Source organism: Fonsecaea erecta, assembly GCF_001651985.1.
Source record: "Fonsecaea erecta strain CBS 125763 chromosome Unknown Scaff2, whole genome shotgun sequence".
NCBI classification, from domain to species: domain Eukaryota; kingdom Fungi; phylum Ascomycota; class Eurotiomycetes; order Chaetothyriales; family Herpotrichiellaceae; genus Fonsecaea; species Fonsecaea erecta.
Genome location: NW_017387245.1, coordinates 1,895,646 through 1,916,942, shown reverse-complemented (window position 1 = coordinate 1,916,942; position 21,297 = coordinate 1,895,646). Strand labels below are relative to the sequence as shown.

At 53.4% G+C, this 21,297-nt stretch overlaps 4 protein-coding genes across 4 annotated transcripts; 1 reads left to right on the top strand and 3 right to left on the bottom strand.

Moving 5' to 3' along the window:
* Positions 1 to 1,974: 1,974 nt before the first annotated feature.
* On the bottom strand, positions 1,975 to 4,632 carry AYL99_02446 (hypothetical protein; the record flags this gene model as incomplete). The annotated part of the gene is made up of 1 exon (XM_018833962.1): positions 1,975 to 4,632. One exon carries the CDS (start codon positions 4,630 to 4,632, stop codon positions 1,975 to 1,977), a length of 2,658 nt encoding a protein of 885 aa, XP_018696586.1.
* Positions 4,633 to 6,949: 2,317 nt separating this feature from the next.
* Positions 6,950 to 8,950, bottom strand: AYL99_02445 (hypothetical protein; the record flags this gene model as incomplete). The annotated part of the gene is made up of 1 exon (XM_018833961.1): positions 6,950 to 8,950. One exon carries the CDS (start codon positions 8,948 to 8,950, stop codon positions 6,950 to 6,952), a length of 2,001 nt encoding a protein of 666 aa, XP_018696585.1.
* A 5,102-nt stretch (positions 8,951 to 14,052) lies between these two features.
* AYL99_02444 (hypothetical protein) lies at positions 14,053 to 14,655 on the bottom strand (the record flags this gene model as incomplete). Its single annotated transcript, XM_018833960.1, has 1 exon — positions 14,053 to 14,655. One exon carries the CDS (start codon positions 14,653 to 14,655, stop codon positions 14,053 to 14,055), a length of 603 nt encoding a protein of 200 aa, XP_018696584.1.
* Positions 14,656 to 17,197: 2,542 nt separating this feature from the next.
* On the top strand, positions 17,198 to 20,101 carry AYL99_02443 (hypothetical protein; the record flags this gene model as incomplete). The annotated part of the gene is made up of 3 exons (XM_018833959.1): positions 17,198 to 18,179; positions 18,228 to 18,512; positions 18,570 to 20,101. 3 exons carry the CDS (start codon positions 17,198 to 17,200, stop codon positions 20,099 to 20,101), a joined length of 2,799 nt encoding a protein of 932 aa, XP_018696583.1.
* Between the last annotated feature and the right edge of the window lie 1,196 nt (positions 20,102 to 21,297).

Sequence of the window (21,297 nt, the reverse complement as noted above, 5' to 3'; positions counted from 1 at the left end):
ACGGTATTCAGCCAGACAATGGGGCCACCACGCCCGAAAGAAGGAAGAATCCCGAGCTTCCGTCCTCGAGCTGGCCATGGAATACCTCAGAACAGGCTTGGAAAGGTATCCAGACAGACTACGTTTATTATATGGAAATAGTTATGACCTACAGGCCGAAAAACAACCGAAGCGTGTTGTAACAACCCTACGACACGCGTGCGGCTATCACGGGAGGGGGTTGAGAGGAGTCACGGAACGCTGCGAGTATCACAAGGTAGGGTCTTGAATGATGATGGTACTGAATCCTGTCTCTCTATCTAAGGGTCCTGAGATCCCTTCTATACCTATGTCCTTCGTCTGTCTGTTGGGCTTCTTCCTCAACCCTTTCAAGGTATCCTTTCTGTTGACGGTGGGGGCAACCTTATTCGAAAGGTTGAGAACTCTCTTCGAGGGAGGCTGGCATCCTGCCACCGGTAGTACCATGGGATCTTCTTGATCGGCGGAGGCTGGGATCCTGCGATCCGCATGATGGACGCATCGTACGGGTGTTGGGTTGTTGGGGGAGGCTGTACGGCAGTACAGTTACGTGATGCGAGATTTGTAAATCTACCCTCGGGGTGGATTTGCCTATTGCTCTGTCCGCGACGGTCCTGCTACCCTTATGGTGCCCTGTCGGCGTCCTTCGAATACCGTTCGAAGCCTAGGGATACTGTGGGTGTTACACGTGTATAGGTCCACGTAGCAGTGTATTTTGGTGTTCGACACATTATACTATAGCTAGACTCGACAGGGGTCAACCTAAACACGGGGGGCCAGGTAGAGTGGACGCCGCTGTTCTTGGCTTCTTGAAAAGGCCATGAGGCAGTGACAGGGCTATTAATCAAGAAAGGTGCTGCCGTGGGCTCGAGGAATAGTATGGGCCGGACACCGCTACTCTTGGCTTCGCAGGCCGGCCATGAGGCTGTGATCCGGCAATTGATCGAGAAAGGTGCTGTAGTGGATTTGAGGGATGGATCTGGCGAGACACCGCTGTTATGGGCCGCACGGAAGGGTCATGAGCTAGTGGCACAGCTACTAATCGAGCACGGCGCTGCAGTGGACTTGATGGATAAGAATGGCCGGACACCGCCACTGCTGGTAGATTGAGCCTGTGCGAGTTCCCTCCTCGGCGTCGAATAGGTTGCTATCATGCGAGAACGATTTCTATCCCGATTCGGTAAAGGCATAGATTTTAAGATCCAAGTCAAGTGCTATTCCGCGGCCTCCTTTTGCATAAAGTCAGCGCTCGTTTACAATGAATAGATTTGTTGATGTCGCCTGGCCGTATCCGGTTCGGGATAGAGATATTCGCTATGGAACCAGAGGAGTCCGCAGACCGTGAAAAAGTCACAATGTTAGAGATATCACGGAAAATCGAGGTTGTGAGGAAGACGATCTGGGAATTCTCCCATCGCTCTGGAGATGTAGGTCAATCTCTCGATGGCTGATACCCTCCTGATAATGAAACAGTCAGAGACTTTTATACGGTATCAAATGCCCAACTGGTCCCGCTCCCTTCTTTTCTCTGCCTCAATTCCGTCGCTATTGCAAACCTTAATGCCACACACTCACCATTTCCAAGGCTCACAGGATGGACTGGCTACGATATAAGACTGATGCGGGCGGCGCACGGGTGGTCAAGGCAAAACTGTAGGATTGCCAGTGTCTCATGCGTTCCGTAGCTTTGAAGTCCAAGGAAGCCTAGAATAATTCAAGTGATTCTGCCTGCAGCTCGAAAAATTCCTGTTGCAGCTCAAAAGTTCAAGCATAATCGTGGCGTTCTATGCTGGACTTATCACCTCCAAGCGATATGAAAATCGGAGAATTTTGAGTTCAGATAAAATGGGACCACTACTACTGTACCAGATATAGCTAATCAGCGGCCTTGCGGCCCCTGCATGCACAGACGAAATTTCTGCTTCCTGACTACAACCCCCCAGCTATAGACATCAATTACCTGAGATCTCTACCGTAATGATTGTCGGGCCATGCAGCAGCTCCACATTCTAGCAAATGTAAATACAGCCTATCATAAATCCCAGAAGGCTCCCTCGCATCATAGTTACAATACTTCCTAAGAAATAGGATCCGATGTCCGCTGTCCACGAACTTATAGCACAACAACTTTGAGTGGCGATCGCTCCTCGAAAACAAAGTTCGCGCTTCGGAAATCGTGGGGTGTAGGATATTAAAGAGATACAGAGAGTCATCGTCTTGAGAGCTATCGCCCGAGGAATGGGCGGCGCGGCCGAGAAAACACGATCGATCAGGGGAGATGGAGGGCATCCTGTACAGATCTTTGCTTTCGTCCGCCACCGTTTCAGAAACCAGCTCTTTCTCTCCGCTGATGGCATTGATGTGCACGGCGAATGGGAACTCTGGTCCGATCGGCGACCCTTTAGCAAGCGCTGGCAGAACAGTAGGGCAAGGCTTGTCTGTGTCGTAGAGGAATACGTGTTTACGGAGGGCGAGGATGTCTTCTTGTGAGTCCCCGAAGTGGAACTCGAGGTTGTGGCTGTGCAGATCGGCAAAGTCTATGGAGGACATCAGATGTCCGTTCTGAATGCCATATATTTGGATGGTGGTTTTGCGTTCTTCCTCGTCACATTTGGTGTCGTGGCAGAGAAGGAGGTGCCTGTCGTCCTCGGACCAGACGATCTGGGCGGCTGGTGGCTTGTTTCCGGTGAAGAGCTCGATTATATGCTGTAGCTCGCCTCGGGGCCCAATTCCCGTTGTCCTCAGGATGTTGACGCTATTCTTACTTTGATAAGCAAGCAGATGGCCCCTGTGCGCAAAAGCCGATTTTCCCCTATAGCTGACCTCCCACGCCGCAGACTTCCAGGAGATTGGACTATGAACTCCTGACGGCCAAGCTACTACAAAATGTCGACGATACATGTAGTTGATTTGGACGTATTCGAACTCGGCAAGAAGCGTTCCATTTTCAAGGAACGCCAGAGAGCCCAAGTTCCTCCATTCCATTTGTATGTTGTGTGGTTTGTACTTTGGGGGGTCCAATGAATGCAACACGGACGGCTGTATTTTATGCGATCCGCCGCCGTCCATGACTCCTCTGTACATGAAGCCATAATCGGATTCCCGAAAAGATTCGACCCAAATTGCAAAACGGCTACCTTGAGCTGCCACTTGACAGTTGTCGCCATATTTCGTCCCCTCTGCTTCGCCTGGCACAACAAGTTCGAAAAACCCTCTTGATTCCACTATTGGCCTAGACCATAATTCCGGTAAGGCCATATCTGCATTTTGCACGGGATGTGCGATCGGAAGTGACGAAGATGCGGTTACTTCCAAAGAATTGGGATCCACAGCCGGAGTTTCAGTGGAATAGGCTGAGTGAAATGGCATTTCTGTGGAAGAGTAGCCCTCCGAAAATTCTCTTCGCTGGTCAAAAAGGGGTGGGTCTTGAGGTTTAGGCGTCAAAACGGTGTCGATTCCCGGGGATGTGTATTTCTGTTGTTTGCGGCGGAAGAAATTCTTCAGGCGAGGCTTCAAGGACAGCCCCACAGGTTGCTGCGCTTTGGCTCTCACGATTTGTTGCTGTGAAGGGAGAGCATCAATCCGGCCGAAGGGTCTCGCTTCTTGAGGCCGGGGCAATCGAGGCTGAGATGTTGTGGGTTGGATCTGAGCTTTCAGTGGATGGAGATCGCTGTTTTGCAACCGTATACCGCGACTGGCAGGGGCTGGGAGCGGTGCTTCTGCTCTCTGGGATTGTACTGCTGAGATTGCGGGGTTGTTATTTTTGACGTTTGAGGTTGTACCTTGCGCTTGTTGTGATGATTGCTGCTGTGGCGCGTCTTCTTGAGAACTTGGTGAAATTGAAGGAGTAGATGTCCCGGAAGGGCTCGCCTGGCTTGCAGACTCCTCTTTGGCACGGTTGCGATCTGCTCGTTTACCTTCCAAAGCTAGCTGACGCCGGCCTTTGAGACCATGCTCCTCCCTTGCCACGTTTGTCTTGTAGTTGATGTAAGACAGGATCTCTTTCTTATGGCTTTGCATATCGTCAGACGCATAGTGCAGCTGTTGGAGCTTAGGGAGTAATATACCCCACAGATCTTCCCACTCATCTGGATTGACATCCATCTCTTCGAACGAGAACACAGTCGAGGCGGCTTCCTCTTTCTCAACCTCCTTCTGGCAGAAATCATCGATGCTGTTGTCCAAGCGAGAGTATCGCTGCACATCCGATAAACTTAGATGGAGCATCTGGAGGTATGCCACATGATGCAGAATCTCATCGAGACTATCCTTGATCTGGTCTTTGGCAAAGCCTCCGATCAATATGCGCTGCCATGCTCTACGGTCGCTCTGCTTGTAGTTCTGCGCTTTTTCGCAGAGAAACTCAAGCGGCGGCTTGATATGGGTGACCACCTCCTGGAACTGAGTCTTCTTGTGCTCGCCGTATCTATTAATGGTCGAGCTTGGCTCTTCTGCTTCAACATGTATCTCCTGAAGGAGCAGGTACACGGATTTTAGCTCGCGGGACACGCGCTGCAAGATCACAGGGCCGTCTTTCCAAGCTGTGTAGATGACGAAAGAGAGCTTTGCGACCCCCTCGACAGCGCTAGCGATCGATGCGTACGGAACTACCATGGCGCTGTTCGGGGGCGAGTGGATATCAGTTCCGAAAGGGGGCCAAGTAGAGTTTTCGACCTAATCGGGAGCGTGCCTTAACAGTTGCTAACTTACTCTCAGAATGAAAGTCAAGAGTGCGAAGATCAAGGAGGCAGGGCCTATTTCGCAGCCGGCTTTTGCCAAGAAAATCACGTGGTAACAAAGATCTGGTTAGCGTGCCAAGTCTGCCAAGTTTCAGGGCCTTACACCTCAAGAAAATCATCTAAAAATATAAGTTCTTTACTTTTCTTAAGAAGTAGAAGTCCGTTTATATTATCAATAGTACCATTCGATGCGACTCGTTAAGGAAAATCTAACGATATTATTTATATACCATTATTCTAAGAAACGGCGGTGATACGGATACTTTTATTGAATTTGAAGTTTTCTTGGGGTGACCCTGAAAATCTTATTATATGATTGGCCAAAATTCTCCGAAACTAAACTTAAAGAGGAATGTTGCCAAACCAGGGTTTTAAGAACACAAGGGGCGAGGGGGATAGTCATGATTCCTATACACACTTCTTGACCCGTACGAGGGTCCCAGAGCCTGACCGTCTTACCCGTGGGATCTAGAGGCCAGCAGCGTGCCATCGGGCGGGAAGACCACCGCGTTTACTTCCTTAGTGTGTCTCCTTAGCGTCTGCACTTGCTGACCTGTGCTCGGATTCCAAAGCCTGACGGTAACATCGTCGGACGCGGTATCCAGTAGCGAGCCGTCCTGCGAGAAAGCCGCCGCAGTCACCCAACCCGTGTCTCCCTCTAGCTTCTGAAGCTCAGGACCGCCATGTCATAGGAGTGAACGGGTACTTCCACGCCGGGGCCTGGCTCCTGTGGATTAGCATCGGGCCAGCGCCCCCTGTGGCACGCGTAGTGCTCGGGCGTGCTCCCCCGGGGCTCTCCCGTGCTCTGTCACGTGCGCGATTAAAGCAGCCTGGCTCCCCTTCCTGAACGAAAATGGCATTGGACGCAGCACGGTTCGGGGCATATATATATATATATATATTGTTATACATATACGCATAAAGTTCCTCGAGACTCCCTCCCGCCGTCTTGAGCGTTTTGTTTTGTCTTGTTTTGTTTTCGGAAGTTGCAGGCGGTGTATGGATGGATGGATGGATGAATGGATAGGTAGATGGACTGTACATCGAAATTGGGAAAATGGGTGTCAAGTGTGGTGAAGTAAGTGAGCAAGTGAGCAAGTGAGCACGCCGGGCGGAGTCGAAATCGGGGGTTCTGCTGGGTCATGAATATGCCTCAACCGCTAGGCTAGGCTAGGCTACGCAACGCTGTCCTTCGAACGAACCTGAAATAAACAATTTGGCTTCTAGCCAGCCCAGCCAGAGAGCGTGGTTTGCTTCGCAGGAAGGTTGATCGACACGTAAATAGATACTGTAGGTAGGTAGATGGACGTGTGCGTACGAGGCTCTGAGGCCCTGAGCCTCTCCTCCTCCTTCTTTTCTTCTTTGGGTAGGCCAGGGTGTTACCCCTTTCGAAGGAGCTGGGGCGGGAGGGGGGAGGCCATCCTCATCGGCCTCTCCGAATGGCTTATACATACATACATAGGCTATTCATTCCGATGATGGACCGAGTACTACATACTGTATGTACAGGAGACTGCGTACATTATTATTACGTGGTGGCGGCAGCAGCGGCAGCAGTGAAGACACGGTAGTAGCATATCACGATCTACCTACCAACTAACCAAGAAGCCAATCACGGAGCTTCACCTGGGGGTGCCAGAGCATCTTCACAGCACAGGGGTGTGTGTGTGTGTGTGTGTGTATAGCTGGTACCATGTTCATTTTCACGTTCAATATTCACGATCATCATGTCTTATGATTTTTCGTCTTTGGTATTATCAGTACCCCCTGCGTACCAGTGCCGGTGTATATATATCTCTTCTCAGGCGATGAGCCGTGGTATCATTTGAAAAGAAAGAAAAAAAGAGAATGGTGGTCACAAAGATTACGGAGCCGGGTTGGTGGGTCGCCAGCGGTTAGGCCAAAGGAGATATCCCTCTCTCTCTCTCTCTCTCACGCACAAAAAGCAACACGCATGCATATTGTTCACAACCCCCAATCTTTTGCCACGATAGCATCCGCAACACAAGAGCAAACAACGCATCTCACACACGCACACGCTTGTTCTTCAGCGAGAAGAATGTCTATCCTGCTTTTGTCATTCTTTGGCTGTGACAGGGCGTCACTTCGTCATCCTCCATCGCATGATGAACCCTTCCGCTTTCGTGTCTCATCCCCCTCCCATTAAGTCCAAAACAAAACAAAAGTATAGTTTAGATACCATTCTCGCCGTTCAATCTCTGATCCTCAGGAATCTTCTCGTTCTCCATGCCCTGGAGGTTGGGTGACTTGGTGGAGCGCTTGAAGTACGACGAGACCTCAGAGTGGAAGTCATCGTCATCCTCGGCATTGGCAAGATCATCGGCCTCCTTCTCCTCGGCTCTGGCTTGCATGCGGGCTTCCCACTCGCCACGCATCTCCTCGATGCGCTGCTTGAAGTCGAGCTCGGGATCATAGGGCTTGCCGACTCCACGGAGACGCTCCCACAAGCTCAGATGCTTGGGGTGGATGGCAATACCGTGGTAGTCCTTCTCGCGGCCGGCGCGGATGTAGGCCCAGCGGCGTTCTTGTTCCTTGAGATCCAGGCCGGTGGTGTCGGGCATGAAAAGGACGTTGATGATGACACCGGCAAGACCGAACCACGGCACAACCCAGAATTTGGTCTGGGTGGACCAGTAGCTGTAGCCGACGGCGGCGGTCAGGGCGCCCAATTTACCGACAGCAGCGGAGAAACCGTGGGCGGTAGCACGGACGGCGACAGGGTAGACTTCGGCGGCCGCCAGGAAGGTGACGCAGTTGGGGCCGAATTGCTGGAAGAATGAGGACAGGAAGTACATGGTCTGGAACTCCTTGATGTGGGCGCGAGAAGTGTAGTACTTGAGCTGGGTACCGGGAATGATGAAGAAGATGAAGTCCATCAAGAAGCCGAGGGACTGCATGTGCTTGCGGCCGTAGAGCTTGTTGTCGACCAAGAAACTGGCCAGGTAGTAACCGCACAGCGACACACCGACGTTGATCAGGTTGTACAACCAGCCGGGCATGATGGAACTGGTATCGGGCATGATGACGCTGATGAACTCGCTCTGGAACAGCTTGTTGCCGTAGAAAAAGACGTCGTTCATGTACCACGTGCCAGCAGTGGCGATGACACGGCCACCAAAGTAGTAGAAGGTCAGCTTGAGTGATTCGACATCGTAGCCAGTGACGGCATTCTTCTTCTTGGCGATGCGCAATTGTCTGTTGGCGCCCGCCTTGACCTTGAAGGTACGGAAGTAAATCAGCCAGGCGGTCCCAGCCGCCGGGATGGCGAAGGAGACACGGTAGGTGTACTGGGCAGCAACCTTGGAGTAGGGGGCATTGCCACTACCGTGGTGGAAGACCAAGAGCAGGATGATGAGGATGACCTGGTTGGCGAATTGACCCCAGCCCTGCATCAAGAAGGCGCTGACGACCTTGCGACCTCTGTGAAGACGATCCTCGCGGGTCGAGACTTTGCCGGACCCGACAGCATTCTCCATACCAGAGGTGGCAGTCATGGGATATTCACCACCGACACCAATGCCGTAGAAGAACAGAGACCAGGCGTAGCAGATGACCCATCCGTTCTGGGTGACACCCCAGGCGCAGACCAGCATGATGAGACCGATGAACATGATGGTGGCATCTTGGATCAGACCCCAACGACGGCCGATCCAGTCACCAATGACACCGACGAGGATTTGACCACAAATGATACCGCAGATTTCGAGGTAGTCAATGGCGTTGACCCAGGTCTTGTCGCAGATCGTGTTGTGCTTCCAGCAGTCCGGGAAGGCGGCCTGGAAGAGAGGCTTGATGTTGCCGATGGAGAAGAGCACGTACCCTTCGAGACCGAGACCGGCACCGGGAAGAACCATGTTGCGCATGTAGAAGCCGACGGGGGCGAGCGGGTCATTCTTGAAGATCTGCCAGAAGGCGGCAAACTCTCGCTTGGTCTCTTGTCTATTGACCTTGTTGACGAACTTGACGCGCTTCATGATGGGCAGGTCCGCCCAGTAGATCCCGTTCTCGTCATACAGGTCGTCGGGCTTCAGCAGGTACTTGAAGACCTCCTTCTCATTTGTTGTCATGTCGATATGAGGATCCTCAAAGGGGGCATGGGTGCCCGAGACATCGGGGCCGTGAGGAGGGTTGGGCCCATATCTCGTAACCTCGTCCTCTCCGTTGCCAGCCATGGTGTATCAATCAGTTAGGATATACCAAGGAAGGAATACCGGAGAACTGTTGGCGGGGAGGTTGAAATAAGAGGTGTTGTGGTAAGTTGAGGTTGGCAAAGGAAGAAAAAAAGTTAAAAGAAGGGTTACCCGCGTTTTTTATGGGAAACAGAAGTGCGCCAGAAGCTTGTGTAGAAAAGCGGAGAGGCGACCCGAAAAATAAGGAACGATCTTGACGACAGCCAAGCCAGCTCGGCGATTGGTCCAAGCTTGAGAATAGACGGACATGGGCTAAGCAACAGGCCAAACGCCCCAGGTCATGGTGTTAAAAGGCTTGTTGCACGGAAGTGACGGATGGCTCGCAGGGGGCGGGTGGTCCAATCGATACGCCTTGAAGGGGAGCTGGCAGCGGGCGAAGAATACCAAAAACAGGCAGGACAGAGCCACGAGTAGCAACGAGCTCGACTGATTCGTCCACAAGCGACCGTCAGGGTACACGATGGGCGTGCAGCGTGCGGACGTTATTGGTATCGGGGGAGGCAAGGGTCGTCGATGAGATTAGGAGGAGGGTGGGGGGCGGGTGCTGCAGGCGGATGATGTGACTTGTTGGGTTTAAACCGGCCTGGACGATAAGAGGGCTAGACGAAGGCTACCGTGGGAGGGTCGTAGGGTCGTAAGTGGAGCGATGGGTGGGATGGAGAATGCTCATCAGCAGCGAGCAAAGGACCGTTGCCGACAAGGGTCATCATAAGCGGGACATGTAGGAGCGGAGGAGGAGGAATCATGATTGTGTATGGCGTCTCCTCGAGATTGCTGGGCGGCCGAAGGCGAAAACGCAGGACAGAAAAGGGAAGAAGAAAAAAACCCACCAAAATTAAACATTTGATGGCGGACGCTATTCGGCAAGTCAAAATTGATGACGGAGATAAACACTGTTGTGCTCGACACGCGACAAACTTTGGGCTGCAGCCTTTGCGAAGGGCTGCACAGGCACGTTTTTAGTCATGGAAACGCAGCTCTGTAACGTGTGTATGACAGAACTGCATATGGAGGCATGGGTGCACTTGAAATGATCAGCTCACCCTCGTCGTTCTTGCAGTCACTCCCCCCAATCTCGACGTCTACGGTGGCTGCTGCCGTGAGATCAACTCGGGACAGCATGCCTGGGCTGGCTACTCATACATCGATCGGTGATTTCGGGTGGAGGTGAGGTTGATCTGAGCATGAACGCCTTGCCCATCGGCTGCTCTACTCGCGCCGCTTGCATCAACGTGCGGCTGCAGTTACTGGGATGAGCATCTGGACGGCCCCCATGTCGCCTGGTGGTCGGTGGTCTGTGGTCTGTGGTCTGCTGGGGTCGCTCGCTGCCGGTTGCTTGTTCTCGAACCGCTCTTCGTCCTCCACCCGGCATGTGAGCGGCGCCAGTCGCCGTCGGCTTGATGATTCTGCTCAAGTCTTGTTCATACCAAGCATCAGAGCTAAGAGGAATCGTGTGATCGCTTACGGGGTACGAGGAGCAAAAAAAATTTAAAATGGGGAACGAAAAACTCGCCGGGTTGAGTTGTGGTTGAGGATGCGAGGTGGTTTTTAAGTTTTCTCTGCCAATCGAGACGCCGCATTCCCCCACGTGTTGCCAGTGGCAGCGGCTGAGTGGTCGGAAAGGGTCTGGACCTGCGCCGATCTGCCTCTTGCCTGTTTGGGGAAAGCGCGGCGCCCATGCGTCAAGTCCGGTAATTCCGGATATGTCATACCGAACATTACATGACATTTCGACGAGATACACTCTGTACGAGGAGGTGGCAGTGAGGTATTCTACAGGAGCTTTGATATTGCCGCCCTGGTCACAGCAATTCCCTCGACCCATTCCCGAGATATAATTGGGCGATATGAGCAATCAATCTCGTCTTGTATGTGCTCGAACTCCCGTGCCTGAAAGCCATGTACATCCCTCTCAACTTGTACCAGTTTAGAGCAGTGGCAGGCTTGCCCGCGAGGATCTGAGGGCCCATGGCAGGAGTGAGGTTGCAGAAGGAAAAGTAATGCGGCAGACTCACAAGTGTCCACCAAGTGGAAAGGAGCTGGTCAAATACCGAAGACGATATCTGCGCGAGGATCCTGTTCCAAATCAGTAAGTATGTGGGAGTACACAATCTTCCAGGCTCGAGTGCACTGAAGTGACTGCGGCCGCTTTGACAGGACCCGTATTCTCTCGAACCTTGGAGTGGCGAAGGTTCTGGTAGGATTCTCACAGATGGCAAACAAGCGGCACACCTCAACGGTGATCAAGCTGCGAGCAGGTGGATGATGTTGAATCAGTGGGATTGTCGGTTGTGTCTTGAGTCCTTCGAAAGCAAGTGAGTTGAGCCTAGGAATCCTTCTATGCACCACTTGGAAATATTCACATCTGCCAACTGACCATTTCATGGTTGTATGTGTCTTCTGTAGCCTGACATCCTCACTATGAGGAACACAGTGTCCCCAGCAGAAACGCGTACCGATGCTGTTGTTCAGATCCACGACTCCCTGTCTTGCAGCCTGAACCGTCACGAACCTGGGAACCAGCAATCGACGCTAACCACCAATCACTGCCGGACCCTGGTACCTCTCCACAGCTCCTGGGATGATCTAGTCCACTGAAACGGCTCCAATTCTACACGGGCAGGGCCATCTCGCTTACTCCCTGCTGCTGCCACAGTGTAACTTCAGCTTGACGTTGCATAGCATCAATAGTTTGCCTGTCCGGCCGCCCCTCTCGCGTCTGCTAAAGTGGTGCGGAAAAAAGAAAACAACACGGGCATGGAGATGAAGTTGTTTCAGGAGCCTTGAGGCGGACTGTAGAAATGTCGCATCCTTCTGTGCCATGGTCGTGATTGTACGGAGGCCTGCCGGCTTTTGACCCGTCCCAATTTATGGCTCATGGCCGGGAAACGATCAATCTGCTTCGACCAAAGGGCAGTGCACGGACATGGCACGCATCCGACTTCCAAATCGTGGACGCCGCACGCGAATCCAAATCAGCTTTCTCGCACATTGCAGGGTCGTCCCCAAGCTGCGCAACTCTTTGTCCGACTTGTCCTGTTCCTTTGAGCCCTCAAGGCAGCTTGCTCTTTGTCATGGCTGCTCTCTGGCAACCATAGCAGTTTCGTATTCTTGGATCCATTGGGCCCAAATCTTGTCAGGTTGGAGTTGCGGGCCTCTACTGATAGCAAAGAGCATGTTGACGGAGGCACAGGCAGCGTCAGTCCAGAACTCACAGAGCACACTGTCAGACCGCCAAGTTAGATGATTTTGATATACCGAAGAGCATGGAAACTCACAAGGACCGCGACTGCATCTACTATTATACTCTGCCGGGTCTGCTGACGGTAAAGTGGACAACTGGGCGAACAGCTTGACGAAGATGGGTGCCATTTGTGCCATACAAATGAAACTTGAACACGCCTGAACGAACGTCATGAAGCTATAGCAGTCAGGATACTGAGAGACGATGTGATGAGGGCTCAACTGCTCCCAAGCCTTCTCCTCCGAGGACATGCTGAAATCACGCATTCAAGCCATCGCAATCTCCTTCGACGACGGAGACGCACATCTAGGGGTGAGCTACTGCAAAACGTTCAATGTGTTCTGGTGGTCGTATAATTGGGAAGTGGTCCGCAGCTGGGATCCTGCTACGCACCCGGGCTGGTGCAACTCCCAACTATCCAGTACTTTACAGAGGACGAGGATCGAGATGTGTTGGAAAGGCAAGGAGCGTTGCTAAAGCATTGTACTTCTCATTGGTAATATACCGGACACCAAAACAACTCTTTGCGATTGCTGGCAGCCGGCGTAGAGATGTGTACAGAACTGGGATCTATTGACCACCTCAGCTACCACTCCTGTAGAATGACGGCCAGATGTAATTACTGGTATCGTATCCTGTATATGTAATGCGTAATGTTACCTCGACTGTGCCTTTCCTAACTTGGATTGGCCACATCAGTTCAGCTTGGCAGCAACACCGCCAAGTGTACCGAGCTGAACTTTGGGATCTTCGGGATGCTGGTCAACCTCGTCAACCTCGAGATGCTGCATCACAACGTCTGCCCAGAGCTATATCCACCTCTGTCAGCCTTGGGATCGTGACACACGGCCTATAAGTATTCGTGGCATCTCTGCCAATGCTGAGTGTGCATGTACTTGGCCTTCCCATGTAGAGGAAGAAGGAGGTCGGCTGAATCCCGTTTGGGGTAGTCGCGAACCTCCAACGGACTCTTCACGAGAGCTGCACACTCAACTTCTCCTTGTGTTGTCAGCAACGGAGCACCCACCACTCTTGCCCGGTCCGTCGACCGTTTTCTGGTTGTTTGGCGCCAGTTGATCCTAGTCCTAGCTCCCCTGGCTGAGTAGTGATCATGACATTCCCGTGGCCTGACCCGGCATCTTCATTTTCGGAGGAATCGGACCTGGCACCACGCAGTCGGAGAGCGAAAGCCGAGGACTTGCGCTCAAAATGTCATCACGTGAAAGGCTGCCAGACGACTGTGAATCAACTGATTAATCTTCGTTGCCACGCCATTAGCTGTGCCGTTTCTCGCACGACGAGACTGATTCGCGAGGATGCAACACTCGCAAGACTTGCCGAAGGGATCCGTGAAGTTGACGCCGTTCGCAGTCTTCTTGAGTCTGTGGAGATAGTCGAGCGATAGGTGGCCCATTCATCGAAGCCACAAGAGATAGCTGCGGCCTTCTTTGGATTGTCGGCGATTTGCTTGCGGCTTTGGTACAATCCTGTGTCCGAAACGCATGAAGTCTCCTCCGGTATCGCCACCATCTCTTGCTCTTCAAGACATGAACCGCTCAATAGGTTAACACTGAGACGTGGAAAGTACCAGACGTTGTGAAAGCGGATAGAGACGGTGGTGTCATCACGGTCACAGCCGAGGACGATGTCGCCGCAGCCCTCTGCCTCAATCTGGTCGTATCCATATCAAAGTCCTTCTTGCCGGTACACACCCGCTTCTTGAGGCGACCTTCTGCCCATACGAATCTTTATGATATAATTTCTGGGGGGAATACCATCACCCTCGGAGCACATATGGATTTCGTCCCCCGAATCCCACTTTACTGGATGGGATTTCCTCTCATTCGCAAGTCTCCAGCATTTTCTTGATAAAGCTCTGCAATGTAGGGTTCCACAAAGCCGCAGCCACTCTCTCCTTATCTGCCAGTTGTTTGTTAACTTCGTCCGCGGTTGAATGTGTACCCTCTTTGATCCTAACGTCAACCCTGAATCTGGGAGGGAGTGACTCTTCCAGCCGGACCCGCACCCCCAGGCCTATTACGGTGGCCAAACTGCAATGTTGAATCGTAGGGGTGATCAAGACGGTGACTGTCTGGAGATTGGAGTTCGGACGGTTCGGAATGGTTGGCTTGATGGAAATGTCAGGCAGAGAGACGACGGCTAGGGAACCGAGAGTAATGGGATGTTCAGGGTCGGACATGGTGGCCACCAAGTCGTAAATCTCCTGGGCATCGATGGGCTCTTCCTCTGCGTCGCTGTCACTTGAGTCGAGAGACGACGGGCTGGCCGAGCGCGTAAAGGGGTCGATGGCAAAGGAAGGGGCTGGATATGCAAAGGCCGAGCTGCCTAAAGAGTGGTCATCCCGGGCTGATGCACGTCGTTTTCGGGTCGGAAGATCTGATGGGTTGAGAACCAACGGATTCGCATTCTTTCCGTCTTCCATCGCGTGAGTTTGGGCACTGCGGAGTGTGCTTTTGGGGAGAAAGGATCTGGATCAGACACACGGGTAGCAAGATTGAGAGCTCGAGTTGGGCGTCGCAGTCGTTGGTATATGGATTTTGCATCACGAATTACAAATCGGCAAAGAATGATGGGCGGAAATCTCGCAGATGTCGGTCACGTGCTCCGCAGCTTGGCACTTGTCGGCTTGCGGTAAGCTGCGGAGAACCGATGAGTGTCGAGCACAAAGTCACTGATTATTATTAGGAGGATACTCCTTGGACTGAAGCACTCAATACCTACCTGGCCTTGTCGTTTTTTGACATCGCCCAGCACACGTTCGACCACAAGAACAAGAGGGCATCCCAGTCTGAGTTTCCCATTCCCAGCCCGTGGCGAAGGAGAATGCCCCCTCGTTCTCCGCCCTCTGCACAGCTGACGTGCTCCCCACTAGGACGATCCACCCCTCCTCGCCTGGGATCGGCATGTCTCAATAGTTCTGGAAGTTTACTTCTTCCGGCAGTCAGCCTCCTCGCCTGGGTGGCAAAGAGAAGGATTCTGGAAGATGGCGAGCCTCGGATGCCTTACAGAGAACATACTCATCGCTGGCGCAATCTCGTCCAGCTGCTGTCAGCCTTCTCGTTCTCGGCCGTCGTCGGTCCCGATATAACGCTGCAGGCTGTTTAAGTCCTTGAAATCCACTACGGCTGACTGCTGGCACATCTCCGTCGAGCACACATTTGATTAGATGGATGAAATAATGCGACTCTCGAGAAATCTCGGCCGAAAGTCAGCATGAAAGAGTTCTATGTGAGTTTCGAGGCTGACCGAAAGCCTGAATAGGACGGGCCTGTGCCGGGGAGAAAAAGGGAGACGTTAGGCAACCAGACATTGACCTGGCAATCCAGGGAGACGTCGACCTCAGGCGATAGCTTCGATGTTCTGGCATTCATATTAATTATGATGTTTCACGGCATTTTCACCCTTGGAGGCCGATCGTGGTGCATTCCTAGAGGATCCACCTTAAGAAGATGAATTTTAGGGGTTATTGCACAATGGAAACCACTATGGCGCTTTCCCTGGCGTTGGTTTCTTTTTTCTAGTTTGTTACATCTGGCGATCTAGGGGATAATAGCCTGTCTCGCCTGCGACGATGGCCGAGTCTCTGGGGAGTCAGGGAGAAGACGAGTGCTGAAACCCCTAGGGCTTGAACAAGGAATTAAGGAGCAGCTGTGTTCTAGGCGGGTGCCGTCATCCTTGTATCCTGGAAATACCAGCATACCTGTTCGGCTATACCACTTGTAGATGCCCAAACCTTCATTGCTTGCTTGACTCGATAGGTCCGAATTGCTCTGGATGGAAAACATGTAGCCGACTCCAGGTGTACCTCGTTGAGTAAACGGGCAGCAGCCACGGGTGCTTGTGGTGTTGAATAAGCCCCCCCGGGTTCGTTCAAGTTGAGTTTTTCTGACGTTGCATTTAGGGCTGACGGCGCCTGCAGCCCCTCAGACAGGAGGCAGAGAGCGCCGGAGGCCAGAGGCGAACTGGTCAACAGGTGATGAGCGGGTGAGTGAGGGAGTGAGCAGGTGAGCAGCGGAACGAAGACTGCTTTGCTGCTTGATGTTCTGCTTCGTCCGTTTTACCCAGCACCGCCTCCCATATCACCAACCCACCATCCTCCATCCACCATCTACCATCCACCACTCACCACTCACCACCACCAACTGGCCACTTGTCGTCCATCTCTTCCATGTGACAGCCCAAGCACCGAATTGGCACTGCGCACCCTTCACATCTGAGACCCTGGAGAGCTGTGTGCGAGCCCTTATACCTCCAGCATCCATCTGGCATGCACAGCCCTAGGCCATAGCATACACCCCCACGGACGCTGACTGTCTTGGGACAAAGAGGACGGCGCGGTGCACGGTGTTCCTCGTCCCTTGCGACTCCCTTCTGCGTTCGCATGTGCTCAAGGCCGAGTCCTTGTCACCTCTCCGCCCCTTGCCGCCGCCCGGCACTACCCTGTCTCGAGACTGGATTATGGCCAGGCATCTTCACGCCTGATGCCTCGAACTCACTGACAGAATTTTGCCTCTGCCACTGCTTCTGACACTGTGTTTTTCTCCTGCATCTTCATCATCAATCAACAAAAGCCAGACCCTACCTGTTTCTGTGCTTTTGCAGCCCCTTGACCTCTTCCAACGTGCCGAGGTTGCGCTACAACGAAAAGACGTGTTCTCCATCATCGAACCAATCTCTCACCTTAGTTGGCAACCCACTCTCTCTCTCTCTCCCGCTCTCTGGCGTCTTCCCCATCGTGGTGTCGGAAACGTCGACGCTGGCTTCTTGGGCGACAAGAATCTCTCCCCTGCGACCTCCTTTTATATGCGCGCAATCCAGTTGCCCACCTGCTCCTGCTTATCCACGAGTTAGTCATTGATTCGGTCTTGGGACGATCCCGCCACGGCCACAAGTCCTCGATCGAGGCACCCGCCGTTCTCGCACTTACCCGATGTGGTGTCTGTCCGAGTGGATGAGATGCCACCATGCAGAGCTATTCTCTGTCATCCGCGCCTCCTCCGGGCCCGAAGAACTACGTCTTTGTCGATGAGCATAACCGACATAAGCGGCTCAAGGTGATGAGAGCCTGTGAGGGATGTCGTCGCCGGAAAATCAAGTGTGACTCCGCCACAACCAACACTTGGCCCTGCGCCGCCTGTGTTCGGTTGAAGCTCCAGTGCGTCCCCCCGGCCGGAGGACTCGACGGTGACGTGGGAGATAGTGTGCCTGGCAGTGTGGGCGAAGAGACGGGCGGACTGCCATCATACTTGGCCGCATCAGCCGCACCCGGCCAGCAGCATGCCCAGAATTATGCGCCCACCGCGCCCGCCTTCCAACTCAACCAAGGAAACCCATACTCGTACGATGCGTACGTTACCAACTACCAGAAGCCCTCGTTTCAAGTCGCCGAAAAGTCCTACGACAGCTTCTACCCGGATGCCCAGCAATTTTCAGGGACGCTACATGACCCCTATCAGGATGCTGCGCAAACCTATGCGCAGACCCAATATGACGAGAACTCTCTCAGACAAGAGCGGGCTGGGTCGTCCCCGGTCGATCAGTTCACGGCCGAAGATCTTATGGAGCACCTTGGTCAGTTGAAGATTGGGGAGAGCGGAGTGGCGCCCTATATTCGATCCGAGAAAAGCAGCAAAGAACTAGACCCCCCGATTCAGGAACCCGACCCAGAGCCGAAGATTGCTGCGGCCTTTAGTACCGATGCGGGATCTCAGATCAGAATTCCTCCGGCTCTGATGCCGTCGCACGAGGAGGCGATGCAAGCCTTTGAGACGTACTTCGCCAATGTACACCCCTACGTCCCGGTGTTGAATAGGTCTCAATTCTACGACCAGTGGCATCATGATCAAGCATCCATTTCTCCTCTTATCCTGGAGGCGGTTTTCGCCAATGCCGGTCGACTGTCTGACGATCCCGCTCAGGGCGCACAGTGGCTCGCGCTGGCCAACAGTACGTACAATGTTTAAGTCCCTTTGACTGCGCAATGCTAACTCGTAGGAGAACACGAACCATTCTTTCTGGATAGTCCACGGCTGAGCAATCTCCAGGCCTTGTTGCTTCTGCTCAAAGCCCGGGAGAGTGCACCCAAAAGAGGATACTACTATCGTTCATGGATGACGTGCAAGACGGCCATCACCATGGCCAAAGATCTCGAATTGCACCTACACTATGACATCCACTCTCTCGGGGAGTCATGTGATTCGGACCCGGTCGAGTGCTTGACCAAGACTCGAATTTGGCAGACCCTTCTGGTTTGTGAGACCATGGTCGGAGGCCCGCAAGGTGAATGATTGCTCTGTTGATCGTCGGGTGGTTCGATCGACTGACGTGTGTATGTAGGACGGACTGATTTCGGCGTCGACCCGAATTCCGTCGATATCAGCGAGAACCCGCCCGGTTCAGAGATGGACGACTACGAAAGGTCGATTTCGAGACAATTTGCATATTTCGTCCGCAACGTCCGAAACATCCGCCTCCTCACGGATGTTCACCGCAAATTGCAACGGAAGAAGGACTGGGCTCTGGATAAAGAATTCGTGGCATATAACGCCTCCTTTCAGAAATGGCCCGATGAGCTCCCGCCCGACTTACAGCTCCCACTGCCGCCCAACGGTGCAACGCCCAATGTGACTTCACACTTTCTGGGCAACATGCATTCTCACTATCATCTGGCAATTGTGATGCTGCATCGGCCACAGCTGTCGGCCTCTCAACCCTCTCAATCATTTGCTGCTGACAGCAAGTGGAGACACCACATGAGCCTCTGTTACGACTCGGCCAAGATCCTTTGTCGCTTACAGGAAGGAATCCTGGAGAACTTCGACCTGACGGGATTGCTGGTCATGCAACGAGGGATCAATTTCACCATTTACGCCATCTTGACCTGCATCATGATCCATCTGGTTGCGCTCTCGTCGCCGGATCCAGAGTTCAATTTCGAAGCAAAGGACTACTTTGTGCGACAGATGAGGATTCTCGAGCGATGCGTCTTGGCCTGGCCCATGCCAGAGACCGAAGCTCAAATCAATGCTCTTCGAGCGGCATTCTCGGCCGACGTCAACAAGCCTTTCGAGCTGAAGGAGTCCTTCCCTCACGGGACGCCGTCTGAAAATTCGCGGCCCTCTCCTGTGTCTCCACCGTCCTACGACAGGCAACAGCCGCCGATGCAGTCACAGGGCTCGAAGCTGGTCGATCACCAACAATCTCAACAGCAGCAGCAAGCACAGCCCGGATCCTACGCGGCCCAGCACCTAGGCCAGATGACGCGCCAGGCTCCATACCTCGCCACTCCGCCGGTCTCGGTCTATACAGCCGATTCCAAACCTCCGACACCCTTATATGGTCAGAGCTACGAACTTGAACAGACTACTTACTCGAGCATCCCGAGTTCCGCGGGTGGATACTATCAGCAGCCGACGTCGGCGACCGACATCCCGTGGAATCCAACACCGATCATGGATCAGTTCGACACCGCCTTCGCCATTCCCCCATCGGCGCTGGCCCCGCCTCCGTCTCTGTACGGGGGTAGCGGAGCGTCACCGCCGGGGAATATGCATTCCATGCAAGCCAGCTTCACCTCGACGAGCTCCCCCACTTACGGGAGCACTACGCTGCCGAGTTACACACCCCAACAGCAACAGACGCAGCAGCAACAACAACAACAACATTACTTTTCCGCAGCACAACAGTCGTATCAGGACACGTCGCCGCAAATGGGGACGAGCTCGCAGCTGTCGATGTCTGCCGGGACTGCGTACGCCACAGCGGGTGTGGGAGGGGCGGCTATGCTCGTGACCCCACAACAGTGGCAGCAGAGCGTGGCCAATGTGATTGATGCAGGCAGGTTAAAGAGGAGGTGGGATTACACTTGATAGTGATTCGGCTGTCTGGTCTTATCTGGGTCATAATGTCCAAACCAAAGCCATGGCGAATGTCTGGTGTGGTCTAGGCTGACCCTTCCGGGCCGCCACGCTTGTCGTGTCCGTACACCCGCCCTAGCAGGCATCCGTCAGCGCGCCCCGAGAGAGAAGGACGATTACGGCGGCACTTGACTGGGATAATTTCGTGTCCACCCGTGCGTGTACAGGTGCAGACCCGAACAGACGGCACGAAAGACTCGTTTCTTGAGTTGAAACGAGCAAACACACACACACACAGAGAGAGAAAGAGAGGGCTCTCGTCTGGACATGTTACTCGCCCTGGAGTGGGTGGATGGATGGATGGATGGGTGACTCAGCAAGATCCTGGCGCCAGGTCGTCATGATGAAACGAAAGGACGGGAAGGAAAGGTCAACCGAGTCACGCTTTGCTCGAAGGCGCCGAGGAAGTGAGTGTGGGGAGATAAAAGAGGGACAACAGGGGCCTTATGTACTGTACATGGGTGGAGAGAGTGGGCGACGATTTATGATTTGGGCGTATATTGCGACGATGCAGGTCCGTGAGTTGGCCAGTGGCGGTACACCCCCGTACGTGGATGTGTAGCCAGCATATCATATACCCCTACGAGACGGAGAGGGAAGTCGGCGAGAAATCGCCCCTTTCGAGCAGATAACTTTAATTCTCCTCTACGTTATTTGCAGGCCGGACGACGACGCCGACGATGCTGGACGAGAATGTCTATGGTCGATGGGCCGGCTGCACGATTCTCTGAATATGAATCAGAATATCCTCTCTCTCTTTCGACTTGCATCATCTGTCCCTTGTCTCTCTCTTCCGCTCCTTCTTGACTGAGATACGAGGCCGGAAAATGGCTGGGGTATCTATCCCTCCCTAGCTTCTCGCGCGCGAAATCTCCCTCTTTCCCGACCTGGATCAAGCGCTCTGCGAAGGCAACGGAGATAGGTGGTGCCGAGTTTCCCAGCGAAGGAGTTTCCCGAGAGGTTACATGGACCTCCATCAGCCCACTGAATCTCCGTGGGGAGCGCCGTTCCGCACTAGACCATGCGAGGTCGCTCTCGTTGGATGTCGTCGACGTTGTCGGTCTCGGGTGGAGGCCGGCCAACGGTATATCATGGCGCAGTGGCGTCAGATCTCCGCCAAAGCCGTGTTCAGCCAGCCGACCGGGGAG